This window comes from Embiotoca jacksoni, unplaced genomic scaffold (assembly GCF_022577435.1).
Source record: "Embiotoca jacksoni isolate LCO1_2020_lvr unplaced genomic scaffold, fEmbJac1.0.p SCAF_2, whole genome shotgun sequence".
Taxonomy (NCBI): domain Eukaryota; kingdom Metazoa; phylum Chordata; class Actinopteri; family Embiotocidae; genus Embiotoca; species Embiotoca jacksoni.
This window is the reverse complement of record NW_027185340.1, coordinates 20,576,463-20,603,345: the sequence shown is the minus strand read 5'-3', so window position 1 is coordinate 20,603,345 and position 26,883 is coordinate 20,576,463. Positions and strand designations below refer to the sequence as shown.

General features: G+C 42.4%; 1 protein-coding gene across 1 annotated transcript in view; it reads right to left on the bottom strand.

Annotated features, from left to right (window-relative positions):
* pdia5 (protein disulfide isomerase family A, member 5) overlaps positions 1-26,883 on the bottom strand; it is a 66,117-nt gene that overhangs the window by 4,396 nt on the left and 34,838 nt on the right. Inside the window, exons 10-16 of the mRNA XM_069154983.1 lie at positions 24,608-24,679; positions 22,540-22,676; positions 14,818-14,888; positions 13,977-14,140; positions 13,357-13,487; positions 8,870-8,940; positions 324-458 (exon numbers count right to left, since the gene is read on the bottom strand). Of these exons, the coding sequence (XP_069011084.1) occupies positions 324-458; positions 8,870-8,940; positions 13,357-13,487; positions 13,977-14,140; positions 14,818-14,888; positions 22,540-22,676; positions 24,608-24,679 (781 nt within the window). The remainder of the gene's footprint in view (positions 1-323; positions 459-8,869; positions 8,941-13,356; positions 13,488-13,976; positions 14,141-14,817; positions 14,889-22,539; positions 22,677-24,607; positions 24,680-26,883) is intronic.

The window sequence follows — 26,883 nt, the reverse complement described above, 5'->3', positions numbered from 1 at the left end:
GCTTCCTTTCATGTCAAAGTAAAGTGTGTACTTTCAGAGGGCAGTGGACAAATACTGCAAGGAAATATAAGAGCAGGTGAGATATACCTGAGATATACTATATAGAGGGAGGCTGTAGCTCAGTCAGTAGAGTGGGTTGCACACTAATCAGAAGGTTGGTGGCTCAATCCCAGCTCCTCCTGTCCACATGCCTAAGTGTCCTTGAGCAAGACACTGAACCCTAAAAATTGCCACCGATGGTGTACCATCGGTGTGTTGTAAGTCGCTTTGGATAAAAGCGTCAGCTAAATGAAATGTAATATACTGTACGTAGTGCCACTTACTCCACGATCTCCGTTGTATTTTTCCACAAACTTGCCATAGTTGTAGTAGCTGAACGTCGGGTAGCCCTCCACACCTTCCTGCTTGCAGAGCTCATGGTTCTGTCCTTTTGTGCAGTCCACAGCAGCGTACACAATCTGAAAAGGAACAGCACATTCACTTTCAATGTGCTAATACACAAAGTGTAATTCAATGTGCGTCAGATTCACTAAACCTGAGGTGCTTGTGATGCAGCTATAGCAGATTGGATAAGTAGCTCTGTATCTGACATAAATAAATGCGTGAATTATAACACTTCGAACCGGAACTTTTATCTTTAGTAGCACTTAAACAAAAGATTTCCCCAACTCATTGAAATTCACTTTCTGATACAACACAGTTTGCATATAAGCATTCTTCATGTCATGAATTGTTCATGGGTTAAAACTCCCCGGGGTGCTTTCTTTCATCTGAGCAAAAGTTTTTATGTGTTGGAAAAGTTGCAGTCATTATCCTTGATAATAAAAGTGCCGCTGCCCGTGATGAAGTTTAATGTAGGTGCTAATTTACCCTGCCGGTGGATATTAAAGCTGGCAAGATCTGCAACATCTTCGAAAACCTTTTGAAAGCAACTTTATATATGATTTGGCTCATGTTCTTTCATTACATCCTTCCTTTTTATTGTTATTTCATTTTAATAATGATTTTAACTAAGACAAGACAGTTTTATTATATGGGTTTAGTTATTGTTTCTCTCCAGCACTCTGTGTATTTTTCAGGTTAATAAACTTTATTATATTTGTCGATCAATACTATAGAAATGTACACAGCATTACAGGAGAATATAATAAAGAAGTAAAATGGTCATTTAGGTGCTTACATGCATTCAGCTGCGTTGGCGATGAGCAGGCTCAACACATTCAAACCCTTAGTTTCTCTTCCCGGGTTACAAAAATGACTGATGCACTGCTCTCCAGCTAAACCGTTCGGAGTGGGAGGTGGAGATAAAAAAAAAATAAGCCGCAAAAATCAGTGCTACATAAAAACAACAAGGGAGATTTATGTTGCGTGGCTGTTGCATCGATTAGTGACAAGCCGTCCCAATGAGGCGTAAATGCCGCCTCACTGATACATGGCTCACTCAGCATGTCCTTTTTGGACAGCTGAAATGTCACCCTCTCTCTCAGGGTGCTGAGCGCTGCACATTGAACTTGTCAACATTAAATAATCGCTCGCCGTCTGTCTGTCTCCTCGAGCTGAATGTGGAAATGACAGACATGCTGCGGAGGGAGAAGAGTGTTTGACACTTTCTCTGCGCATCTTGGCGTGAAGTGACTCAAAAACTTGCTGTTGTAATTACAAATACATGCACCTTGTGTTTTTTATGCAAATATAAATACTCAAATGATGAGAATCTGCATAAGCACCAACATATTGTTGATGAGTTCTGGCTTCATCTGCATAAACAACACAGACATCTGCAAACATAAGAAGAGGACAGTGAAGAGATAGGGTGTACGTCATAGGAGAAGACAGCTTATAAAAGGATATTCTTCTTCTGTGGTGTATTAATTAGATACCTTAAACTAGGCCTCATTGTGCTCCCAGAACAAGAGGAAGCAGTGTATATTCAGCAAGAAAGAGGTGTTTCTTCTTTGGAAAGGCAAAACAGTCAACAGAAATGGGCCAATAATTGGATTCTTTGTGTACCTGGGCAGTTCACCGAAAGAAATTGTTCACAATATAAAAGTCTTTTTATATTTGACCACCTCTAAGTTAGGAGAGTTTAAAATTCACAAAGGACCTGTTCACACCTGGTATTAACATGCATCTCGGATGATCTGGCCACAACTGGTGAGCTCAAAGCACAGGTGTAAAAGCAACTAAAACGATTTTGGATGCATCGAGATGTGATTGCTCAGACCACATTCGGAGGTGGTCTTGGTCACATATTCACGAATGTTTCCCTGACTATACTGAAGAACCAACGACTCAGCTGACGTCCAACGAATGAGCGGAACATATTCGCTCTCGCACTAACGGCTTCATATCAACAGGCAAAACAGCAAGAGGGAGACAACTGTTTTGATTTCTACAACTTCTGTAATTGAATAACAGCAAATGTCTACGCAAATGAAAATGACGTACGTGTTTATTTGCATATGGAGTAGGGAAGTGAGATCTTACTACAAACTGTAACTCAAGACGCATGTGGAGACCCATTTTAATGCCAAGTATGAAGTGGCGTACATAAAACTGTCCACTTGTTATCGAATCACCTAGGGACGCATGTTACTGCCAGGTGTGAACAGGGCCAGAGAGAGTACTTTAAGCTGCAGAGGCAAGGACAAGGACATAATGTAACTATAGGCTCCAAGCAGCTGTTCACCCCTGTGTAATCATTCAAAGTTGCTGTGAATTGACAAGGGAAAATGAAGCCGTGGAGTTGTTGTTCTTCAACGGTCTGCAGCCAATTCTATTATTGATCCATCTTCGAGTGACAGGGAGCCCCCACATCAGGTTATTGATTGGACAGCAACATTTTAGAAGAGTAGCATATTACTAGCTGGCCTGGTTTCAATCTACCAGAGTAACACTGAAGAGCAGAGTGGTAATCAAACTGCACTTAGAACAAGTTCCCCTCACAACAAAGTACCAATGCTTTTAACACTAAACATGGGTGTGTATGAGCTGGTCTGCAAAACAGGTACTAGACGAAATCCAGTAATATTTGAATTGATTAGTTTCTGTTATATCAAAGAGAGGCAACAAGAGGACAGAGGACAGAGAGAAAACAAGACAAAGTTCCTGCAGTAAAAAAAAACAAAAAAACATTGCCGCTGGATCACTGCAGCATATCTGGGCATGGTACTACCACCTTTTGATCGATGACACTATTGGTAGATCTGTGTATCACATCACCAGCATGCATATCATAGGCTTTATATATAAGTAGACGTCACCCATAGGTTTCCCGAAGACCAGTTTTGAAGCTCAGTTGGCAGTGCCCGACTCAGCGTTTTACCCGTATAAGCTGAAAATAGGTAAAAAGGTGGTGCATGGTCGGAGCAGAGGCGGGCCGTACGAAGCCTGGTTGTTAAAACCTGCAGGCAGCGAGGGTGGGTGGCTGTGGCTCAGATGACAGGGTGGCTTGATGGTAAGGTTGGCAGTTCAATTTGTGGTTCCTCCTTTCCACATGTCCTTGGGCAAGACACTGAACCCCAAGTTGCTCCTGATGGCAGACTTTGCATGGCAGCTCTGTGGCCATTGTTGTGTGACCATGTGTGTAGATGGGTGAATGGAAGGCAAAAACTCTAAAGCTCTTTGTAGATCACTATGGCAATAAATCACACCATATAAGTGCAGACTATTTACCATTTAGTGAACTGTCATGGCACCTTCCTGTTACTCAACGTAGCTGTGCCATTAACTATGCTTTAACTTTAAGTTTTAAAACAATTTAAACAGGAGTTATACAAGTCACCCCTCGTACAGTCGTCTCAATGGGGAAATTAGCTAACGATGTCAGGATTCCTGTCTGCTCCTCTGTTTTGTCCCCAATCACCTCTCCTCATGTTTTCTGTCATTCCTCTGTCTGTTTGTTATTGTGTCCCCATGTGTTCTGTGTCCTCCTCTCCCCGCCTCCTGTCACCTCCCGTGGCCACGCCCCTCACCGGTCCCAGCAGCTGCTACCACTCTCCCCAAATCACCACCTGCAGGTGGCTCATTTCCCTGATCACCTCCCCGGACTATATGTGCCCTGCCCCTGCACTCATCTGGTTGTCGGTCCATACTGCGAGTTCCTGCTAGTCACCGCAAGGACCGCCAGTCACCCGTCCATCCGTCACCCGTCCGTCAGTTCTCATTGCTCCTGCTCCAGTACAGGTACCCTGTTTCTGCTTCCAGTCTGTGCGATCAGTCAGTACTCTCAATCTTGGCTGATCGCTGAAGCTAAGCAGGGTCAGGCCTGGTTAGTACTTGGATGGGAGACCGCCTGGGAATACCAGGTGCTGCAGAACTACCAGTCGGAGCCAGTGAGTCTGACCGTCCGTTCATCTCCGGTCCTGCTCCAGTACCGGACAACGCCTTCTACCAGCTGTCCTGTCCGCTGTCCTGCCAGCTTCGTATCCCCGGTGTGAGTCGGTTGAGTTGCCCTCCCGACTCGGTCCTGACCGCTGTCCTGCCAGCTTCGTCTCCCGAGTCGGTTGAGTTGCCCTCCCGACTTGGGAGGAAATAGACTCTGTAGGTACCACCTGTGTTTCAATAAAGACTGTTTGAACTTATACCAGAGTCTGTGTGCCTGCGTTTGGGTCCTGTTACACCCCATATCATAACAAATGATACAAAAACTGTTTTTTTGTACCAGGCTGTAAAGGTGTTCATTTCTGCTGTAAAGTTTGGCAATTTAACATGGGGTGGGGGTGGTCTATGACAATAGACTCATGTCTGGAGAAAGCCACAAGTGGCTTTTTGAGGAATTGCAGTTTCAAATTGGCTTTATTTTTCCACCCCGGAAGGTTGCTGCTTGGTGCACCTGTGCATGTGCCACTTTGTCCATGTGCACAGGGGCTGATGCATAGAAAAGCAGCTCCAGAGGTGAAAAGCGCCACGGGGAATCTTCTAACTTTCATTGCCTTCCAAGAAGTGACAATGTTCCAGGAAACTAAAAGCCTCCAGTTAATGGGGCATTTAAGTGTGCTCTCTGTAACTGCTTCATGCACAAACTACCTGAAGAAGAGGTAAAAACTCTAAATTGCTACATGCTTAATATGAAATAGCTTTGGGATTTCCATATTACCACAGTCAAAACAGGTGAGTATATTTCTGTTCAGTAAATTGACAGCAGCAACAAGGCATGTTATATTTGGCAAATCCTTAAAAAAAAAAAATCCAATTCTCTGTTGAAATGTCCTCATTACAGTGACAACAGACAGCTTTGGAAACAAGCTGTTCCAGCCAATGTGCACCTTTAATTCTGCTATTGATTGGAATTTGGGGGAAAGACAAGCAGCTCAGAACAAACCCCGTACACATCTCCCACGCTGTCACACAGCACAATGTGGACTTTTAATTGTTTGCGTCTTCAAAGCTGCAGCTAAGCTCGTGTTTGTCTTTGGTAAATGAGGCAAGGGCAGCTAATAGACTGTGATCAACACCGGCCTGGTACAATACACTGGGGCTCGGTTTTATAAATAGAGAGGATTGCCAAGTAAACACATGCCCACTTAGTAGATTTACTCAGTTCAAACAGAACGTCAAGCCTCCTCTGGCCACCGGGGGGAGGACGAGAGATCTCAAAGTTGTGCATTTGAGTAACCCTCATAGATATGACGGTCCCCTGGTTAGGCAGCTTGTGGAAGTTTCATCATAAGCATACTGATCCAAACCCCACAGCTGAACAGAGGAGCAGTGCCAGAGTGCCTTAAGCTGTTGTGGCCCCTTGATACTGAGTTTAAAAAACAAAACATAACTGACTGCTATGAAAGTCCCTACATTTCTCTTATGCCTGGATCAGACTACATAAATTCCACCGGATTTTTGGGAAAATGTTGTCATTGCCGAGCAAATTTCAAGTGTTAGGGCCCGAATACGAACGTCAGCAACTACAAATGGGCCTCGTAGTGTGACGTCATTGAAGAACTGCGATAAGGCGTCCGGTACGCGGCACGACACCCCGACGAAAACCTCTAGCATGTCAGAATCTTTTTGTTATTAACTGCATAGTTTTACTCGTACTACCACGTGTTTCTCGATGTCGACCAATAAGATGACAGAGTGCATCACACACATTGCCTCTGTAGCCGTGATTGACGACTTCTTGACCCCCCCCCAACGACACGGGAACATGAATGTTTATGATGATTAGTCCGGGTCGAACTTGTAGTGCTCGCAGTCTCCGGACAAAGACATGGCGAAATCTGACATAGTTACCATCACGACAGATAGATATATTGTGTAGTGTGATTCCGGTATTAGAATACAGAGTTCATTTTTAAAAAGGTGGTTCGGTTGTCAAAGGTTTGTGTGGGCATTTTGAGATTCATTGTTCCTTTAAAGAGATATTAAGGCTGAATATATATTTGATGAGTGTCTCAGATATTCAAACACGTTTTACACTGATATGATTTCTCGCTGTAATGCCAAGTCAATTTATCCTACTGAAAATAAGCTTAAGTTACATGTTGGAAAACATCCTGTAATTTTATTACTGATAATACACTGATGTGCTTCAGTGTATACTTTCTGAATGTTGGACTTGAGAAAGACCTGCGTGAGTTCCCGTAGTTGCAGCAGAGACTCGAACAAAAACATTTTTAGTTTGATCTGTTGGGGTTTAATGTTATCGAGAAAAGTTTCAAAAGATTGCCTCAGAAAAACGGATGAGTAAGTTGTTGAGGACACGTCACTGTTTCACACCATCTGTCAACGATTTTGAAAAATTCCAAACTAATGAGAGAGCAGGACGGCCTGAGCACTGCAGGAACAATGAGCCTTTAAAACATCCTGATGAGACTTTACAATCAAAAGACAGCAATTTGATGTTTTCTTAGTCACTCTGAAATGATAAATTAATACCACGAGCACTGCAAGACTTGTGTCCAAAATGCCCTCAGTGTGTGTGTGTGTGTGTGTGAGAGTGAGAGTCAGTGAGTCACACAGTTAAGGAGGTTTGGAAATAAGCCCTGCAGTCAGAAGGTATTAACAGGGAAGAGTAGAAGTGGGAGGGTGTCAGGACACGAGTCCCTGGGGGAAAAGGAATGAGAGGGAGTGGATGATGGAGTGCGAGGATGAGCGTGTCCTGTTGTGACTGCATGAACCTCCAATAACCTCAAAACCCCAAATGTACAGGAGATTTGATGGGGACTGTGTGGGCTTTAGCGAAGCGGTCAATCTCCTGACTGACATGCGGAGACGAATATTAAGAACGGAGCAAGAGGAATTTTAGGTTGTGAGTTATCAGGATGCCACTGTTTAAAGATGTCCTCATTTTGAGTGCAATCACTCTGCAGGAACATGTGCTAATTTCTATTTTCAAATATTTATGAAATTTATCTGACATCTTTTGAGCTGTCAGAAAAGAGCGTGTGTGCAGAGTACAAAGGATAAAAGAATGAATGTGAAGTGACATTTGAGCATTTTAATGCAATTCAAATTTGACTGCAAAATCAAAAACCTGTGGTCCAGATAGTAAATAATAAATATGAAATTACCCCTGTATATGCAGGTTTCTAGCCTGGTTCCACCCAGCTGTTACTCACAGCTTCAGTTTTTGGCTGTGATTATAGTCTGGAAACCCTGTTTGCATCAAGATTTGCTCAACCACTCTGAGAGGTGGACCAACTAGCGACCAGTGGGGGTGGCTCTAAGGATGCTAAAGTCCAGCGTTTGTTTCGAAATGTAGTTTTAATAACAGCGGTGATGGCAGAGGTAGAGAAAGGGGATTCTTGCTCGCACTCCTAGCAAGAATCTAGGCATTGAAGCCGGGGCAAGAACAGTGCAATTGTCATTTACAAACATGGCGTTGCACTCTGCTCACCTTGGTGGAGGGTCTTTGTGGTTTACAGTTTGGTGAATTTTGACGTACAACATACATCATATGGTTGTCAATGCCCTTTGGTTAACGGCTGCACAAATAGTTTCAAAATTAAGCTGAAGTCTTTGCCCAGTAGGATGCAATGACTGGAACTCATCCCCAATGGAGCGTGGCCAGGCCGATATATTTGGAAAGGGAATTTGGTTCTGGTAAAAGCAGGCAAGCAGGTTTCAGGAATTTTTCTGACATTGTGGCAAGTAATTTTACCAATTTGTTACCTAGAGTCATGTGAAAATATTGATATAAATTTCCCCTTTAAGTGCTGCCCTATGTCCTGTGTGTCTTTAGCCTAATTTAGCACAAAAAGTGCTCACAAAACATTTGTGAATAGTGAAACCAGCTTTTGGAATGTCTCTTTTTTTCTTTACACACATTTTTTTGTGCACATCTTACTCATGTACATGGAGAGCAATACTTTTTTTGTGGAACAGGTATTTCATGACCAATAACTACTGAGCAAAGTCACAACATGCTGCATCTCAACAGTTCCATCGTTATTAGATTGACTGTAACTGGAGACAGCCCAGCACATTTTAGATTTATCATTATTGATCTACATTATATAGCAGATGCACAGCTGACTTTGTTGTTGGAGATTTGATTATATACTGCTTTTGTTTAAATTCTTGTAATGTGTTCTTGAAGACAGAACCAACAACCTGCTGGCTTGAAAGATTCAACATGTGAATAGGACAGCTTGGGGTTGGAAAATGTTCTTTGTTTCCCTTTTAAGAGAGGTTTCTCCATTCTTCCTGTCATCGAGTCAAGCCAGGATAAATACTGTACATTTCAGCCTGGACACTCCACTGAAGATGAGGATTCATTTCAGAGATGAAATGACTTTTCTTCTCTTCTAGCTGTAGTTTTCTCTTCTAACAACAGAACACTAAGGATATCAGCTTGAGTTCTTTGCAACAACATTACTGCTTTATAAATAAGTGTATGCAAGTGAAAATGAGAAAAGGCAATACTAACCTTGCGGTCCTCTTTAAAAAGCTCTGCTGCTGTGGTGAAATGGGGGACAGCGTTTTTACAGTGTGGACACCCTGGAAGAGAAAAATACTCGTCATTCACAGCTGTAAACAAAATCTCTTTCATTGATCTTTTACTCAAACACATCTCTAACATAAAGCAGGTGGCACGGTCACAATCCTGCAGTTACGAACATGGTCGCTTGTTTCTTCTGAGACACTGAAGATCTCTTTATTGCTGTCATAAACACAACCTTCCTGGCTCTCTACTCCAATAACAATCAGTACACAGAATGCCAATATCTACAGATCACATTTATTGACAAGCAGTTCACTTATAGTAGGTGGAGGCAAAATTATCAACGATGCACAGAGTTAATTAGGTTGTATGCTAATTATAATTATGGGAAGAAAGAAGATTCCGATTCAACTCGCTAACAACAGAATGATGTGTCTTTGCACCACATTTGCAATCAAACAGCTTAAATGCTGTTATGACATATTTTCCTTTCATTTCTGATGAAATGTTCATAGACTGTAGGCACTGCTCGTTTGTTTTGTTCTTTTGTTGCTAATGTCAAGTTTTTCTTCTGGTCAATACAATCAAACTGTTGAAAATGATAAAGATAAAAAGGTAAGAACACCTCTTGTGGTAATAAACAGATTCCTAAAGAGGAAACAAGACTAAAGGGCTTTTAATTTGAAATGGATAAAGAAGTTGTGGCATTGACTTCATTGGTCAGTAACATAGGATTCAGGCTGACCACTGGTGTAACTGGGCGATCACCAGCCAAAGAGCTGCTTTGCAGTGTGTGGCTGGATAAAACCTTCCACAGTTAGGGTTTAATTACCAGCTAATCACCCCCTGACAAGCAATCATTAATGAACAATATTTTTTTTTAACTTTGTGTATAATTCTTTTCATTATTTCAAGGAACCTGATATTCCCACAAAGTATCTATGGCAGTTCAATGCAAATTCTGATGGTTAGTTTGAAAGAAGTATTGTGGGTCAACTGTAGGCACACTCCTGACTTAATGTATGCTTGGGGTTAGCCAATAGATGCCATAACTTCTGGCTGAACCTTTACATCTTTGGTGTTACAGGAAGAAGCCCGTTAGCCAAACATTTGAGCCACCTATCTCCTCTGTCACACGTCTAAAAATATGTGGAAACCCAAACATCACACTCATATGTGATTTTTGAGCATGTCTTTCTGAAACTATTAATCTGCTGCTACAACAGACTTCACTTTTCTGGTTTCAGGCTTTCCACCAGATTTTGCAACCTGGCAGCAGGATTACCTCCCACTCAAGTACAAGAGCTTTAAGTGAGGTCCAACGGTTAAGTTGGGAGATAAGGCCTGGCTCACAGCTGGGGTTCCAGTGCCTCCCAAAGGTGCTGGATTTGGATTAGGTGTCCAAAGTGGGAGAGGAATTTCTTTATGGACATCTATGGTCCATTTCTAATGGACGTTTTGGGGATTGTCATGTTGAAAGTGAAAAAGGCATTCCCCAAACTGCCACACAGTTGGAGGTACAATGTAAAATATAATTGTGTGCTACAGCATTTAGATTTCCATTAAATGGCCATATGATGTGCTTGGTTTAACCAAAAATTAAACCACTATGTAGATCATCCGACATCAAAACAGATTTGGAATCCACATTACATCTTCTGAAGTGTAAATTTAGGTATTACAGCTGTTGACACTGGCCTAGATCTCAAGATTTTCTCCATTAACACCATTAAATGGTAAATGGTCTATACTTATATAGCGCTTTATCACTGTAGCGATCTAAAGGCGCTTTACAATGGTTCCCATTCACACACACATTGAGCTGAGATGCCAGGCAAGGTGCTCGCCATCAGAAACGCATCCACCCACACATTCATACACCAATGGTACGAGATTGGGAGCAACTTGTGGTTCAGTGTGTTGCCCAAGGACACTTCGGACTGTGGGCTCGAACCGCCAACCTTTTTATTTGTGGGCAACCCGCTCTACCATCTGATCCAAAGGCTCCCCGATAATCCAAGTGTAGACTGATTTCAGAGGCTAATAGTAGTAGATTTTTCGATTGCATTTATGTCTACAAGCATCACACACACACACACACACACATTACTTGACCTTCAATTCAATTACATGTCAACTCTGAAACCACACATTTACCTTCCTTTTTTTTTTTAGAGCTGCCATCCTAAGAGAGCATTCAGCACAGCCCAGAGCACCATTTTCCCACTCAAGTACCCTTTTAGCTGCAACATTAAATGGCCTTTAAACTTTTAAAGGTTCTTTTGCAATTCTAATACTGGTGTATAAAAAGCACATCAGTGTGCCATGTGCCAGATTTCTCTCTCACATGAAGAGAGCAAGGTGACCAGTAAGGTCACTGGTGCTGCTTAGAGACCTTCTAAAATTGGAATGAGAGCAGACAAATGGCAAAAGCGGACGTGGGTATGCACCGAATATTTCAGTTGTTCAATCTCACAGTGTATCTCTTGGCATCTAAGCTACAGAAAATCAGACCTGCCATTCCCATTTTCTCCTTTATCTGCACATTTTCACTCATCTTTCTCATAATTACCGCCAGGGACAAAGAGAGAATTAGAGCGAGGAGCAGACAGATGAATACAAGTAACTGCCAGGTAGATGAGCTGCAACAGCCTTGATTTCTGTCTTTCCATTGCTCACTGAAATGTACAAACTCCAGAGGAACGTTATTTATAAACAGCTCAAACAGACCAAAATGTTTTGTTTGGAACTGGCTAATTAACAGTTCACAGAAGGCCCCAAATAGGTATTTAATAAATTAGACATTGCATTGATTTAACTTTGTATGTATACAAAGGGACTATGAATGTAGTATTGCCTGAGGTCAGGAAAGATCCGGTGAGAAACAAAAGCTGTTACAACGTTTAGTTTTAGTTTAGGCTCAATTATGCAGTTTTGAGGCTAATAGGTAATAACCATAGCCTTTGTGAGAAAGATTGATTGTTCTGTCTGAAGTATCTCCAGCCCTGATGTCTTGAAAGCAGCTGTTTCTCATCAAATGCTCTATTACCACCAGCTCCCGCACTAATAAGACACCAGTGGGCAAGGCGCAGATGGGATGGGCGGGTTGGAGAGGGCAGCAGGTCGATGCTGCCTGATGTACATCTGGAGCATCTCTTTATAGAAGGAAACACCAAAGGGCCCAACAGAGGCAGCAGCCTGACCGCTGCATACCGTCTGGCTTTGAAGCCCTCATCAGAAACAAAGGGCCAAAAAAAAGAAAGTGGGGGCAGAGGTGCATGTGTGTATTGATAATTAAGCAAGTTTGCCACTCTGGATTCCTTTGGCATTTGTGTTTTTCTTTGAGAATACAGATGAACAGTGTCATAAAACTGGATCTGGACATTAATTTCAAAGAAAAACATTTGTCTTTGGGTTGGGGCGATTTCAGTCATCTGCAGGTGCCCAGATGTGCAGATGAACTACGTTTTGTACATATAAGTACTGTATATGTAATTTTTAAAATATTCATAAGGCCAGGTAATTCTTTCCAGGACATTTTTGGTCACCTTTGCAGGTTTTAACTATATACAATTTTTTTTAGGAGTCCTGGCAACCCACCATGACGTCACCCATTGGTTTGTTAACTGCCCTGAGTGTCATTTTAGCTGTCGCCATCTTGTTTTTTTCTAGCCAGAAGTGACCACATTTGGACAAGCTGGGTGCATATGAACTTGAACGACACTATGCCTGCCCACCTGTACCGGCAACCTGACTGCACCCCAAGCATGTCAATCAAACCAGACCTGCCCCTAAAACATACCTCTCCTTGTGGCCTAATATCTTACTAATTAGGGAATTATTTTCAGAAAGACCACTAAAACACTGATCAGAAGTGAATTTAGCAAACGACACCATAATGAGTTGTGTAAAAAATGTATTCATTTAGTAATTCTTGAGAGAAGTTGATGCTTTTTGAATTAGCCAAAGATATTTTGGAGTTGGCCCCTTGTGGCCCTCAGTGGCATTGCACTTTAAGGCACTTCTGCATTGGCAACATTTTCCAGACCCAGAGACTTCATCCATTTCTATATACAGTCTATGGGTGGAACAGTAATATGTTTTTTCATTAACTCAAATCTATTCTCAGTGATCTGAATCATTCCTCAGTCTCCCTGTGGCTTAGGTGGGGCTTATTACTGTGCAATGAGGAGCTTGGCAGAAAGCCCCGAGTGACGTATGCAGATTGGTTTAAACCCAGAATATGATCACACCAACTCCAAACCGAGCAGAGCTGTGACCACACTTGGTTACAACAACTTCACACACACTTAATATTTTTGATCCAAACAGGCAAGCATAAGAAACCCAACAGTTTGTAAAAACTGCCAATTAAATAACAGCCTTTGACGAGCCATTCAAGATAATTCTGAAACCATTTCATGAACAGGTTTTAATTAGAGTTAATATAAAATTTTAAAAAAAGCTCTTACAGGGAGCATAGAACATGACCAGAGCATGTTTTTTCTTCTTTAGAGCCTCTCGGAAATCCTCGGATCCAAGATGGCTGACGCTGGAGGGCTTGTCCTCCCAGGATTGCTCCGGTGGAGGAGGTGCCTGGGGACTGCAGACATGAAAGGGAGCAAAGCAAAACGATTATACAGCAAGGAAGGGAAAAAAAACATTGCTGCATTGAGGTGGAAGTAGCACACACTGTATAATATTTACCTACCTGTTTTCCCCATGAAGAGTATCATATAACTACTGGTGATATAATGGAATTCTCATTAAGTGAGACTTTATGTCAGCCTAATATAAAATTATGTCTGTTGACCTCTGACTGCAGACTAAGCCTTTATGGAACCTGTAATTGCCACAGCTGGACTGATGTCATTGCAACTCCATTACTTTTCCCAGTGACCCTTTTCAGAGACCCATCTAATACAGTGGGAGGAAGTCTTGAAAAACTGAACTGCTTCAATATCTTCAAATGTAACAGTTCAGGAAAGTAAGCTGGCATACAGGGCATTGCATCTGTGTAAATGTGCTGACTTTGCACAGTTTGTTGGACAAAGGTAGAGAGGTTACACTGCATGGTAGGTGTGCGACTCACTTGTGCATGAACTCGATGATCTTGTCTTTGCTTCGGAGGTGCGGCAGCGTGTACTTCTCCTCGCTTTTCTCAAAATACTTAACGGTTGGGAAACCAGAGATTTTGAAGCGTTCTCCCACAGCTTTGTGCACCGTGGAGTCCACTGCTGCCAACACGCCCGGACTCTGTGGAGAAATAACAGCAAACTTCGAGCCAGGCAGGACGCAGGTAACATACATTGACAGCTATGGAAGGATTTCTCCAACTAGACCATGGAGGTCCCTGAGATTAACCTCTCCCTTGCCACCAGCTACTTTTAAAACAGGCCGTGCACCTTTTGTGTATATAAAAAGCACTGCATTAGTAACACTAGCAGAGAAAAATAAATTATATGGTGGCTCTTAAGAGCTTAGGGTGAGAGTGGCTCCCGTCCATCCATGTTAGATAACGGCCAGGCTTTTCCCATTGACCTCCAGTGTCGGGCAGAATGCCACAAGGACAAGGTCCAAGCGCGGGCCGCGGGGACGAGATAATTGCTACAGTCACCACGCTGGAGTTTGATAGGACCTGCCCCTGGCGGGGGAGTGTTAGATTACCACAGCGGACAGAGTGGTGGAGAGGAGAGGTGAAGAACACACCCGACTAATCAGAAACACATCGAGAGCGGGGCCGTCGGACAGACTGACCAGCATGTTGGCTGCAATGGCCAACAGCCTCTGGGCCAAGAGGAGGGATTATTATGACCTGGTAATGAGGCACCGCTACACCGGCGAAATTCTGTGTGCTCAGTAGAGTGTGAGACAGAAACACACAATATGCATTCTGTACACATGTCAACACAAGCAGAGGTCATGAAACTTACATCTGTGCCCTTGTTGAGTACTTCAGCAGCTTCATCATATTCTGGCTTCATTTTCTTGCAGTGGCCACACCCTAAAGAATTCAAACAGCACATTAGAATCTGAGCCAAGATGGACTTCTGAGGCTGGTATCAATACTGATACTTAGAAGTAAAAAAAAAAAGAAGAAAGAAACTTGACAATGAAATATCTGAACCTTTTTCAGTTTAATTCAAAACTAAGCAAACAGTGTAGTTAATAATCCCTCGGAAATGGTTAAAAATGTTGGGATATAGGCAGGATATGTTAAAGAAACGTGAGGAAAGTAAATGCAAAACAATATCAATTTACATTTCACACAGCAAACCCAATTCATTACACTGGATATCGAAACTACAAATGAATGCCAATTAATCTGTGAAAAACTGATATCAGCCAACTCCATCAGACTGTCGATCAAGAAATTCACCTCTCAATCTTGCAGAACATACATACAGAGGAATAATCACATATTCCTGAAGAAATGACCTCTACAAAACCAACGCGAGCAGATTTAATGGTGCAATGTTTGCACAGCATCACGTCCTCAGAGCTGTCTTGTTGAATCAGTGCGTCAACAGCTGTTATTCTCTGGTGTCTTGCTGCTTCACCCCGGTTTGTCAGAGGGTTGACTGCTGGCATGCTGAGGGTGAAACTCTAAATGAAACAACAGGAGTCTCCCATGTTTACCAGGAGATTTAAGTCACGTCTGATTACTTACTACATGTTCCACTACTCTCAGGCATAGCTGTTATGTTTGTGTCTGAGTGAACATGTTTCAGACAAACTGAGGGCGAGTCAGAGGTAAGAGCGACTGAGTGATGAGTATGAACAATGAAAGAGGGTGAAAAAAAAGAGTTGTATGTAGGACCGGCCAATATGGTTCAAATCAATACCACTACTAGTGGTGTTTTCAATATAATATTCATGATAGCACAGATATAATATTTAATGTCTCGTGACATTGGTAATATTATTATCTATTTACACCCTACGGCAGTAAGGAGTATGGCAGAGATTAAACGTAATGTCACTGATGGGTCTGCTTTTAAGGAGTTTTGGTTTGGTTTTAAAAATAGATATAATCTGATTTTAAACAAACCAAGACAATACTAGTATTACCAGACCAAAATTCATTTCGTGAATACACGAGTCTGGCACACTTCTTTGGGGATGGTTTCCAGTCATTATATCCGAATGGGCGTAGACTGTCGGTCAATTTAGGAACAGTTGGAGAGGCCTTTAACCAATCAGCATTGACCAGCTATGACATATGTGCCGTAACTCACCAAACAAAGACCCTCCACCAAGGTGAGCAGAGTGCAATGCCATGTTGTTCTTACTCCGGTTTCAATGCCTGGATATTTGCTACAACTTGATATATCACTTCATCTACCTCTACCACCACCAACAGTGTTGGAAGTACAACTAAAACACATCATTGCACTTAGCCACCCTGGTCAACCATTTGCCCGCTCTTCAGAGTGGCATCTGTTGTGCGAAAAAACTCACCAAGCCGTAAACAACAAATACGCTCCCCCAATGTGACCAGAGTGAAATGCCATGTTGGTAAATGATCATTAGAGGCTTGAAATAACAAAGTTTGAAGAATTGTTCTTGCTCCAGCTTCAATTCCTTCATATTTGCCACAAGTGTTCAAACCACTTATTCTACACACTGCCACCGATGACATTGTTGGAAATACATTGACTTGACTTCAACGTTATTACAATTTCATGGATTGATTGTTCAGCCCCTCAGAGTGGCTGAGCAAACCTTCATGTGAATGCGGTTTTCAGACTATAATTAAAGTGAAGACTGAAGCATGTTTGTGGGTTTTCTTTGACATTTGCAGGTTTGAATTCATCCCCCAGGGTCAGACTGTCAACACCGAGTCATACTGTGACATTCTGAGGTGTCTGTAGGAAAACATATGGTGCAAACGAACCGAACTGTGGCATGACGGCACTTGGGTTTTCCAAGATGACAACGTGCCTGCTCACAGCACTTTGAACACCCACAAGTTTCTCACCTACAACAACATAATCGTCACTCCCCACCAAACCTTCTCCCAAGATTTGGCTTCCTGCGACTTCTTTCTTTTCCCCAAAATGGATTTAAAGCTGAAGGGTTGCCGTTTTGACACTGTGGAAGAGATGTAGCGTGAAATGCAGATGGTGCTTGCTGCGCTAATAGAGCGAAATTTCCAGGAAGCATTCCAAGTATGGCAGGAGCGCTGGGACCAGTGTATCACTGCACAAGGGGAATACTTTGAGGTGGATGGCGGCCAGATCTAAAGCCGGTATGGATTTTTGGTCGTTACAGGTGCCGCTTCTAAACACTTTTGAACGTAACTTGTGTATCACAATATGGCAATGTATAGATCTCTTACTGTAGAATAATCAAATGAATGTCAAATTAAAAAAAATATTCTTCCTTGCCAAGTGTAGTGTCAATCTCTCTATATCTGCAAGATAACATTCACCTAAGAGTCTTCCAGTTTTTGACAGGGTTGGTGTTTTCTCAACTTAAGTGCCAAAGTTTGAAGAGATTGAATTCCAGTACATCCCCAAACACTATACCTCTGTGTGTGTGTGTGTGTGTGTGTGTGTGTGTGTGTGTGTACATTTGTTAGCAAAATGTATTTTCCAACAAAACTGTTCGATCTGCAAGCATCATGAATAAACTCTGTATTTGGGGTCGGAAGCGTGTTTAATATTGCATGAGCAGTGAGTGTCTGGCAAACAGTTTATTTCTGGATATAAAAAGACATTCAAATGCACAATATTTGTCTCGAGATGCTTTTGTTTTAAAGGTGTAATGAATATGCTGTGCGCTCATGGCGCTGTCGTGCACAGATGCATGAAAAAGATTTGGTACTTATCCAAACCTGGTAAATTGCCCTTGTCATAACAGTTCAGGAATTCCTTTCTTCAAAATACAATGCAGCGCTGGCGCAGGCTATAAATCAAGTGTGATATGCCTTGTGGGAAAGAAAAGCTGCCTCTCTTTCAACCGAGTCACTGTAGCGTGCGATCATGCAGATTGTGTTGAGCTTCACCAAAGAAGCAGAGTGACTAAAGGGACTTTGTCTAACCCTTCAAAAGTGATGAGTAAGAGAGAAAACCAAATGTCCGTCCTGTGCTCAGCATCGGCCTGCTCCGCATTCTGAACAAGTGGTGCATGAGAGACACAGTCAGTGTGTGTGTGTGTGTGTGTGTGTGTGTGTGTGTCTTACAGGAAAACACTGAAATATTGCTGAATCAGGCTGAATGTGGGGGAGAAGACCTCGGAGCCAAGAGAATGAACAAACTGGCCACACATCACTGTAATAAAAACTGATGCATGCTAAAAAAGGAGAAGGTGAGTCGTTCCTCCTTTACAGGAAATGTTGGACCTCTCGTGTCCACTGCAGCGGTCAACTAGGCCGGTTGCTACTGGCTAAGTGTCTGGTCAGGATAGATTTAAAAAGCAGGACCAGTGACAACCTGACAGAAACATTTTGGTATCAACTACCATCACGTCATTTAAAGCCACATCAGCAAGAACAACATTCTCTACTCGATATGTTGCTGTGCTTTCTTCAAACAACATGGGCAGAGAGGAACTTTTGTCTCGGTCTGCGATATAATCGGGCGTTCGAGTCGGAGGTTTTCGCTGTCGTAAGGATGCCAACAAGCAGGGCGGCGTGCTGTTCAGAGGACGGTGAGGATGGCCGCGCTGAGAGGTGGACAGAAATGCAAGCTGATGGTGGTGGTGGTTGGGAGACCATTAATCTCTCACTGACAGCAGGGCCATTAAGAAACTGCACTGAAGCAGCAAGGCTGGGCATCAGTGTGTGCATGTGTGTTTGTGTGAGCAAGAGGGAGAGAAATATTTTGTGTAATTGTGTGCAATAAATGTTTAATCATGGTGTGAAATATGTGTTTGATGTGGTGTACACATATTTGTGTGTGTGTGTGTGTGTGTGTGTGTGTGTGTGTGTGTGTGTGTGTGTGTGAGAACTCGTTTCAGCTGACTGCCCTTGGTTTGAGTGTCGGGGTGACTGGCTGCTGTCCGCAGGGTGAGTCAAGTGCAGCACAAGCATCCGTGAAACTGTGGCAGCACATCGGGGGAGGGAGGACTAGTCTACTGCTTGCACTCCTCAAACAGACGCTCACTCAATCATTTTTCTGCACAATCAAGATAAAGGTGGAGACATTTTTTTTATTCAGTCATGGTTTCTTCTCTAAATAACAACATACTGGTATGAACGACTTTAACTGCCATCAGGCCACAGACAAGTGGTTTGGCATTCTGTTTTTGTTTGTGGTTGTACTTTTACCCGCCTGCTTTCATGTCTGTGTGTTTGCACCGTGGACCGTGAGGAACAACATCTTGTTCCCCATATACTGTGCAAGTAGATGAATGACAAAGAATTTCTTGAAAATTAACTACAATGACTAATGACAATAAAATCATGCCTGCAAGTTTGTTTGATAATGCGTGATGTCTGCTAATACTTTGATTAATGTTAATATGAAAACATGGGAATTTGTTGCAGCGCTAAGCCTGAATGAGCAGGTCAATATTAAACTTAAAGCTGGCAAAGCCCATTTTTACAAAAGGAAAGCTCCTTATATAATAGAAATTCTCTATTTTTGGGAAACTTCACGCAGAAGTTGGTTTTATTTATGATTAGCAACTAAACGGTAACAATTTTGTGCTTTTATTTTAACACAGATTTAAGTGAACAATGGCAAAGTGGCAATCTTTTTTACTTAAGAAACTTGTGTTATTAACTCTTTTCACTGAAAATCAAATAAAGCCTGCTTGAAACATTATTAATTGTGAAATCATTGATTATGACGTGCAGAGGGATGCTTTAACACTCATGAGTAAGTATTCCAAGTTATGTTGCTTGAAAGCACACATCAGACTTAGTATCAAACTTGGAAAATCAAGGACCTTTAAAATGCTTCAGAAGAAACCTATGGCAATAAAGCAATGAGCTGAGCGAAGTGTTTTAAGTGACATCCCTTTTGTCTCCCAGGTTCAGACTGTCAACACCGAGTTCTACTGAAGGAAAACATTTGACCTGAACTGTGGTACGATGGCATTTGAGTTTTCCAACATGGCTAAGCACCTGCTTACAGCGTGTTGAATACGCAAGTTTCTTGCCTGCAACAAGACAACCGTCACTCTCCTCCAACCCTGCTTCCCAGATTTGGCTCAATGTGACTTCCTTCTGTTCCCCCCAAAACTTCTAGGGAGTCTTCCATGAGTGGCAAAAATGCTGCAAGCGATGTAGTGCTCCACAAGAGGACTACTTTGAAGGGGATGGTGGCCTGATTCAAATCAGGTTGATTATTATAGGCGCAGTCTCAGAACTTTCGGACTGCACCTCATACTAATTATTTTAAAAAGTATCTAAAGACGCCTTAAAAGTTGGCAAAACCAGCGAGGGAAGCGGGAAAAGTTACATCAAAGATAACTTCCAACAGCCCCAGAGCTGCCGGATTTACATGTTTTATGTTCATATTTAATGAACAGAAAAAAAAAAAAAAACAATCCACAGTTAGCTATGCACTGCAGCTTCTTCTTGACCAAAAGCTGGTGCAAGCAGATGTATGCAAGATCTCAGTCCATCCCGGTCTGGTCGTCTTGTGTAATGATTATTTTTACATTCCAAACAGACTGATCTGATAAATTACACTTTGTCACTTGGCTTTTACTATTCTGCAGATTACATTTACAGCAACCCCATGTCGTGATACTTTCTTGCCAGCTGGCAGAAGTTAGTTTAAATAACCTTTTTAATGGTGCAAAATATTTTGGAGTTTTAGCAGTGTATAATGAGAGAGTAGATGTAGCCGGTCCAACTGCTGCGTGAGTGTTTAGGATAGGTTTTAATCACTTCCACAGCTGGTATGTGTGTGTGTGTCCGAGTGCATCGCTTCCAGCAACTTGGAGGTATGAAACTCCGCAGCAAGTATGTGATAAAAATGTGAAAATAATGAATCATCATTATGGTGGAAGCTAAAGAAAATGACCCTATTTTCATTTATTTGTTTATTTTTTACAGCACTAAGAGTGAAATGAGCACAGTGGGGAGGAATTGTTTAGAGAGGAGAGGATATATAAGGAGGTGAATAGTAGGAGGAGGTGATGCAGTCGCCAATATGACTCAGATTGTGCTGTAATTCAGAATATGGTTCGAAATGGGGTGAATGAATCTGTCGCATTTATCAGCTTTGTATGTTTGCCTCACATGCAAAGCCAAGCAATCTAGGAAAAAAAAAAAATCCAACCAAGTGACAAAATCTGGCATGCTCACAAGGCTCTGCGTAACAATAGCAGTGTGGTGCGTGAATAAAAATGACAAGCAGGCTCATGTAAACCATGTGGCAACAATGAAGCGTTCAGTGTGAGGACGAGCTCGTGTGGAAGGGTTTAAACTTCCCGCAGCCAGCTTGCCTTTGGCTTTGTTTTTCATTTCCAGTCTCTCTTTGGTTACTCTCTCCAGCTGAATGGTAAAACTGAGCATGACAGCAAAACAGAGATGTTATTTGTGTGACTAAATAGTTCAACCCAAGAGAATTTACAAGGGAATGTTTTCCACAGCAGGAAGGTATGCGAAGCTCCTCTGACATGTCGCAACGCATATTTTACAACTGAAACTCCTCACTATTTACTACTTTGTACCTGATGGTGAAAAGAGGGTTATTACAGGACACGGCTGGAAATATTCGACATTTTTTCGACTATAAACTGATTGTACTAGTGCTGTGTGTGTGTGTGTGTCCAGCCTGATACATCACTCCTCTGTGCTCCATTGTTATCCAAAAACTATTAAAAGCACATCAGTGAGCCGCATCGTTGCACTTAATGACGTGATTTGTCATTATGATGAACATGGGCATTCAACAATTACAGTTTTAATTACTGTTGTCCTGCACTGCATGGCTGCCTTGCACTGGTATGTTGTATTATATGTCATATATGTTGTAATGCAGCTAAGAAACCAGCGTTTAATAATAACGTTCAGGTAACATGAGGGGCAGAACGTCACTGTCCAAGACTGAAGAAGGCGCGTCAGATCAGGAGCAACCAGAGGGTTTTGTTTGACGTTCGTTGGGCTGTGCAGACTGTCAACAGCTCTGAGGGAAAACATCCAATGCAAACCTCAACTGTAGCATGATGGCACTTTGGTTCTCCAACATGAAAACACACGGTCACAAGTTTCTCACCAACAACGACACAATTGTTGTTCCCCACCACAGCTACTCACTGGAGTTGGCTCCCTGTGGTTTCTTTCTGTTCCACAAAAATTTGGCACGAAATTATAAATCCAGAAGAGCGCACCATGTTGCACCACCTTGTATTTACAGTAGTCGAGTAGGGACATATCAAACACTGGATCTAGACAGAGCCTAGAAAGAGGTTTTGTGGCCACCATAGATTCTCCAATGAGCTTGGAAGGGGAGGTGGGAGGTGAGGGGCCTTTAGCTGGTTGCAATCTGCAACCTCACCACTAGATGCCCCTAAATCCAACACACTGGTCCTTTAACTAATGGAAGAGAACTCTGGAGCTCTTAAGTTTAAAAAACATTTTACGTAGGAGATAAAGTGTCTGTGATCTGTACTTTTATCCTACACTTAAGTCTAAAATTTTACTTTTAGCAGTTTGATAAATGCGGCCCTGAACTTTTTGTTCTTTTACTCACATGGGGCATAAAACATGACCAGGGCTGCAGGATGTTCCTCCAGGAAGCTGTCAAAGGACTCATCGGTCAGGTGGAAGACCGGGGAGTCTGTCTCCGACCACGGCATCTCGGGGGTCTTTGGCTGTGGAGGCTGAGGGCTGAAACAGGAAGGGAAGCAAGGCAAGGGCAACAGAGGCTTTAGAAAGCAGACATGTTCCAGCTGGCGTCTAATGTGTATGACACACACAAAAAAAGAAAAATCAGATACAGCTGTATCCCACACTCCACCCTATATGTCACATAACACACACACATCTGGACCGAAGCAGCCCCACCTTGATGACAGAGCACAGAGCTGCACAGCCAAGAGCGAGTGGACAAAGATATAAACAAGTGCTCACTCCTTGCACACACAGGTCATTTAAAAAGACTCTAAAACATTCCCCCTTTCTGCAATCTTCTCTGATCATCACAAACTGACCTGAGCCAAGGTGCTGAAGCCGCATGAGCCTGGCATAGCTTTTTAAAAAACACTAGAATTGTACAACTGGAGTGAAACAAATTCACCTGCAGATACTTATCTTGTATCCACAATGTCATCTGTCTAACATAAACAGTGTAAAATGTGAAAAGCTCCAGATCAGGGTTTATCAGCCACTGCGGCAACATATTGGCTTAATCAGATGACATCTTTGGTCGCTCAGATATAATCACCAAGGATATCGACTCCTGCCTCTACTTGTGTGTCCAATTACAGCCTTGACACTAGACTCTAGGGCAGGGGTCTCCAACCCGTAGGTCATGAACTACCAGTAACTCGCCTCCCGGTTCTGAGTAGCTCGGGACCTCTGCTCTAGAGTTACTAAGTCAGTCAAAGCGTGGCTTGAGCAAAGTATAGTTTCTAAGTAATAATACTCCTTTTTGTCCAAAAAAAAAAAAAAAAATAGCAAAAGGCAATCAGTTAGTCTGGTGAAAAGGATGGAACAAGAATTAAAAAAAAAAAAAAAAATCCTGAAATGGCTGAATGTGAGCCATAAAGAAACTTCATCAAACCGTGGGAGGCAAAGTTGGGCTGATAAATGGAGGGAGTGGAGATAAAAAAAAAAAATCAGAGGTAGAACGTGTTACAAAAAGAGCACAATGGGCTGTTCTGAAAAAACTTCTCAGCACTGTTCACTTGAAAAAAAAATACCTTTCTCAGCTTTTCCCTCATCTGCAGCATCTCCACAGGAAGAAAAGCCTCTGACAGGACAAACCGTAAATGTGATGAGGCTTGCAGGAGACTAGTCTTCCACTATTTTACCTTATGGAGCATATTCATGTGCAAATGAACAAATGAATTCGGTGGTCAATGATCAGTCCATTCATGTGTTAGATCTTGTTTCTCGCCAGCGAGAGAGGAGGAAACAGTGAAACTAAATACTGGAATGTGCATTTGTGCATATAATTAACCTTGATGTTATCATTCAATTTCAAACATGGCAGTTTTGTGTCAACTTCACTGCCTCATAGCTGTGAGTGGCAATCACTTTTAAATAGTAAAAATAACAAAATAAGCAGAGTAGTAAAAGCTTAGGACAGGGGAGGGAGTTGTTATGCCTCTGGGCTAAAGAGAGCGGAGCTGGAATACATCCTCGGCCCTGTCTCGCTCTGTTTCCTGTGATAGCTGTGAAAGCCTCGCTCTGTGCCCTCTGGCTGCAGCCCTGCGGACAGTTGTGGCTTCGCTGCCAGTGAGAGAGACGGGGAGGAAGGGAGGGAGGCAGGGAGGGAGGGAGGGAAGGAAGGAGGGGGGTGGTTTACAGGCAGAGAGTGTGAACCAAGGTGAGAAAGAAAAATGACACAAGAATGGAGCAGCTGTAGATTGATGACACCGTGGCAAGGTGAGTGAGAGCGAGAGAAAAGGTGTAATGAAGACCACGGTTTAAGGAAAAAAGGTGATGCGAGGGAATTTACAGTGGGAGGTACCATCAGTTTAGTTCTTACAGAATTTAGTACAGAAGCCCCATTCTGTGTTTTCAGGTGTTCAAACAGCTTCAGACACAAACATCTGCAAGTCTCAGTCCACTTAAACACATCTCGCTCTACTTACTTCCTCATCCAGTCTGCGATGTCCTTGGCTGTGGCGCCGTAGTTTTCATAGTGGTGAAGGAACTTCCCTTTCCTAAAAGACAGAAGAGCAGAAGAAGGAGTTGATTAGAGCCCAAGTCATTCTGGATATTTGGGGCCAATACTGATATTAAGAAGCAGGAAAAAAGTTTTCATATCAATATATTGGCCGACGTGTACACTTTTGACAAACATATACTGTATGATGGATGCAGGCTATTTCACAGTTTAATGATCAACTTGAATGTACAAAATGACTTCAGTGCATTGAAAGTGTGAATCTCTAAATTTCTAAAAGCACCAATTGTCATCCCTACCCCTATATCATATTCAATATATTTGAATTTGTCCATTTGACCCAGTTAAGATCTGGAGCTTTTGAGAAACAAAATTTCAAAATAAAAGCACCACATAAACTGGCAAAGGATTTTTTTTTTTTCAAATTGAACATAAGGTCCAACAGTTACAGAGGAAATGATGAGTGATGTGTGATTTCTGTGGATGTTTTTTTTTTTTAAGATAAAACTGTGTCACAGTTGGAATTCATTGTAACTGTAGTTCACAAAACGTGACTACAAACTCCACAATAAACATCTTTCTAAGCCTACAGGACGTTAATTAATAAAACTTGATTCTAAAATGACAGATTTTCAGTGAAGTATTCTTTAAACAACATTTTCAATGGCCACAGTGTTTATTGTTGTCTCTACAAAATAAGACAAAATCAATTAAATTAATTATTTTAATCATCACATATCTGATCAAAACATTATCATGTAAGCCTCAGACAATTTTAAATGATCAACAGTTTTTGATACATGATGCCGAGTCGGAACTACAGAAAAAGTAGTGATGTTTGATTTCTTATCATTCCCTGCAGAACTGACACTAAAGAAAGAGTAAGTCAGGTCACGTGCGGTGGACGAAAAGACGGGCTCTTAAACACAGTCATAGCAAACATAAAATAACAGTTTCTTTAACGAAGAGCCGGATCAGACCTTTCAAAACAGAACTGCTCAAAGTCAAAAGAAATGCTTTAAAAGGCTCAGACAAAAAAGTGGAACAAAGATTGATATTCTTTCTTCTGTCTCGTATTTTATATGTTAAGCGTGAAAGTGCATATAAGGAACGCGAGTGACCCGTCGTAATGCATTTGAAATGAGCTCGGAGCATCTCCTCGGCAGCGCGGTCTGAAAAGATTCCAAACCTAAGCAGATTTTCTTCATATAGGAATGAGTTTATCTCCTCCATTCACTGTGACTAAATGAAGGCTGGAGGAGCGGACAGGGTGGCTCAGCCCCGTGTCGAAGGATCAGTGTCAGGAGTTACCGACGCTCGGCAGAGTGATTCCGCAAACACAGAGGGCGGTGACGACCGCAGACGCAGCTCCCGAGATACAGAGCAGACACCGTTAACGGTGATACATGACTACACACACACTGGATTTTGGAGCTTAAAACTTGCACCTCAAGTAAACTGACTTCGGCAGTGGAGAGTGGTGCTTGGAATTCAATCAGTGAGATTTATGACCAACTCTGTATTCACCTGCTTTATCTCGGCTGCTGTAAAGTACACCGAAACCTTGTAAACATTCATGTTGAGGAAATTTGAAATAAATGTCATTTGGCCGACAGTCTATGGTGTTTTTCTAGGCTAAAGGACACAGCGAGGACAAAGAAGCTAAAACATTTTTGTTGTTGTTGTTGTTTGTTAGGTTCATGGAAGCTTGAGGTGTGCTGTACTGCTTAGGTTGTAAATTAATTTAATCTGCAGGACTGAAAATGTAAAAAAGACCTTGAAAAGTTGGTCGTGCAGCGGGTGCAGTGGCGAGATAACTCCGCCGGCGTTGATGCTGATTTACCCTGCAGTGATTAGCTGCTGTTTATCAGTGAGGAGCTCATTACTGAAGCCAATGGGCTCGGATGGTCGTTAGCTAGCCTTTGCACTGACACTAATGCACTCCCAGCTAACCGACTGGCTCCAGCTCAGCTACACACACACACACACACACACACACACACACACACACACACACACACACACACACACGCACACACGCACGTGCGCAGGCATGCACGAGTACCTGCACACAAGAAAGAAGTGCATGGGAAGAGATCACACACACACACACACACACACACACACACACACACACACACACACACACACACACACACACACACACACACACACACACACACAGAGACGAACCACAGGGGCACTTAATCAGTCCCTTTCTAATTAAAAGGCCAGCCTGGA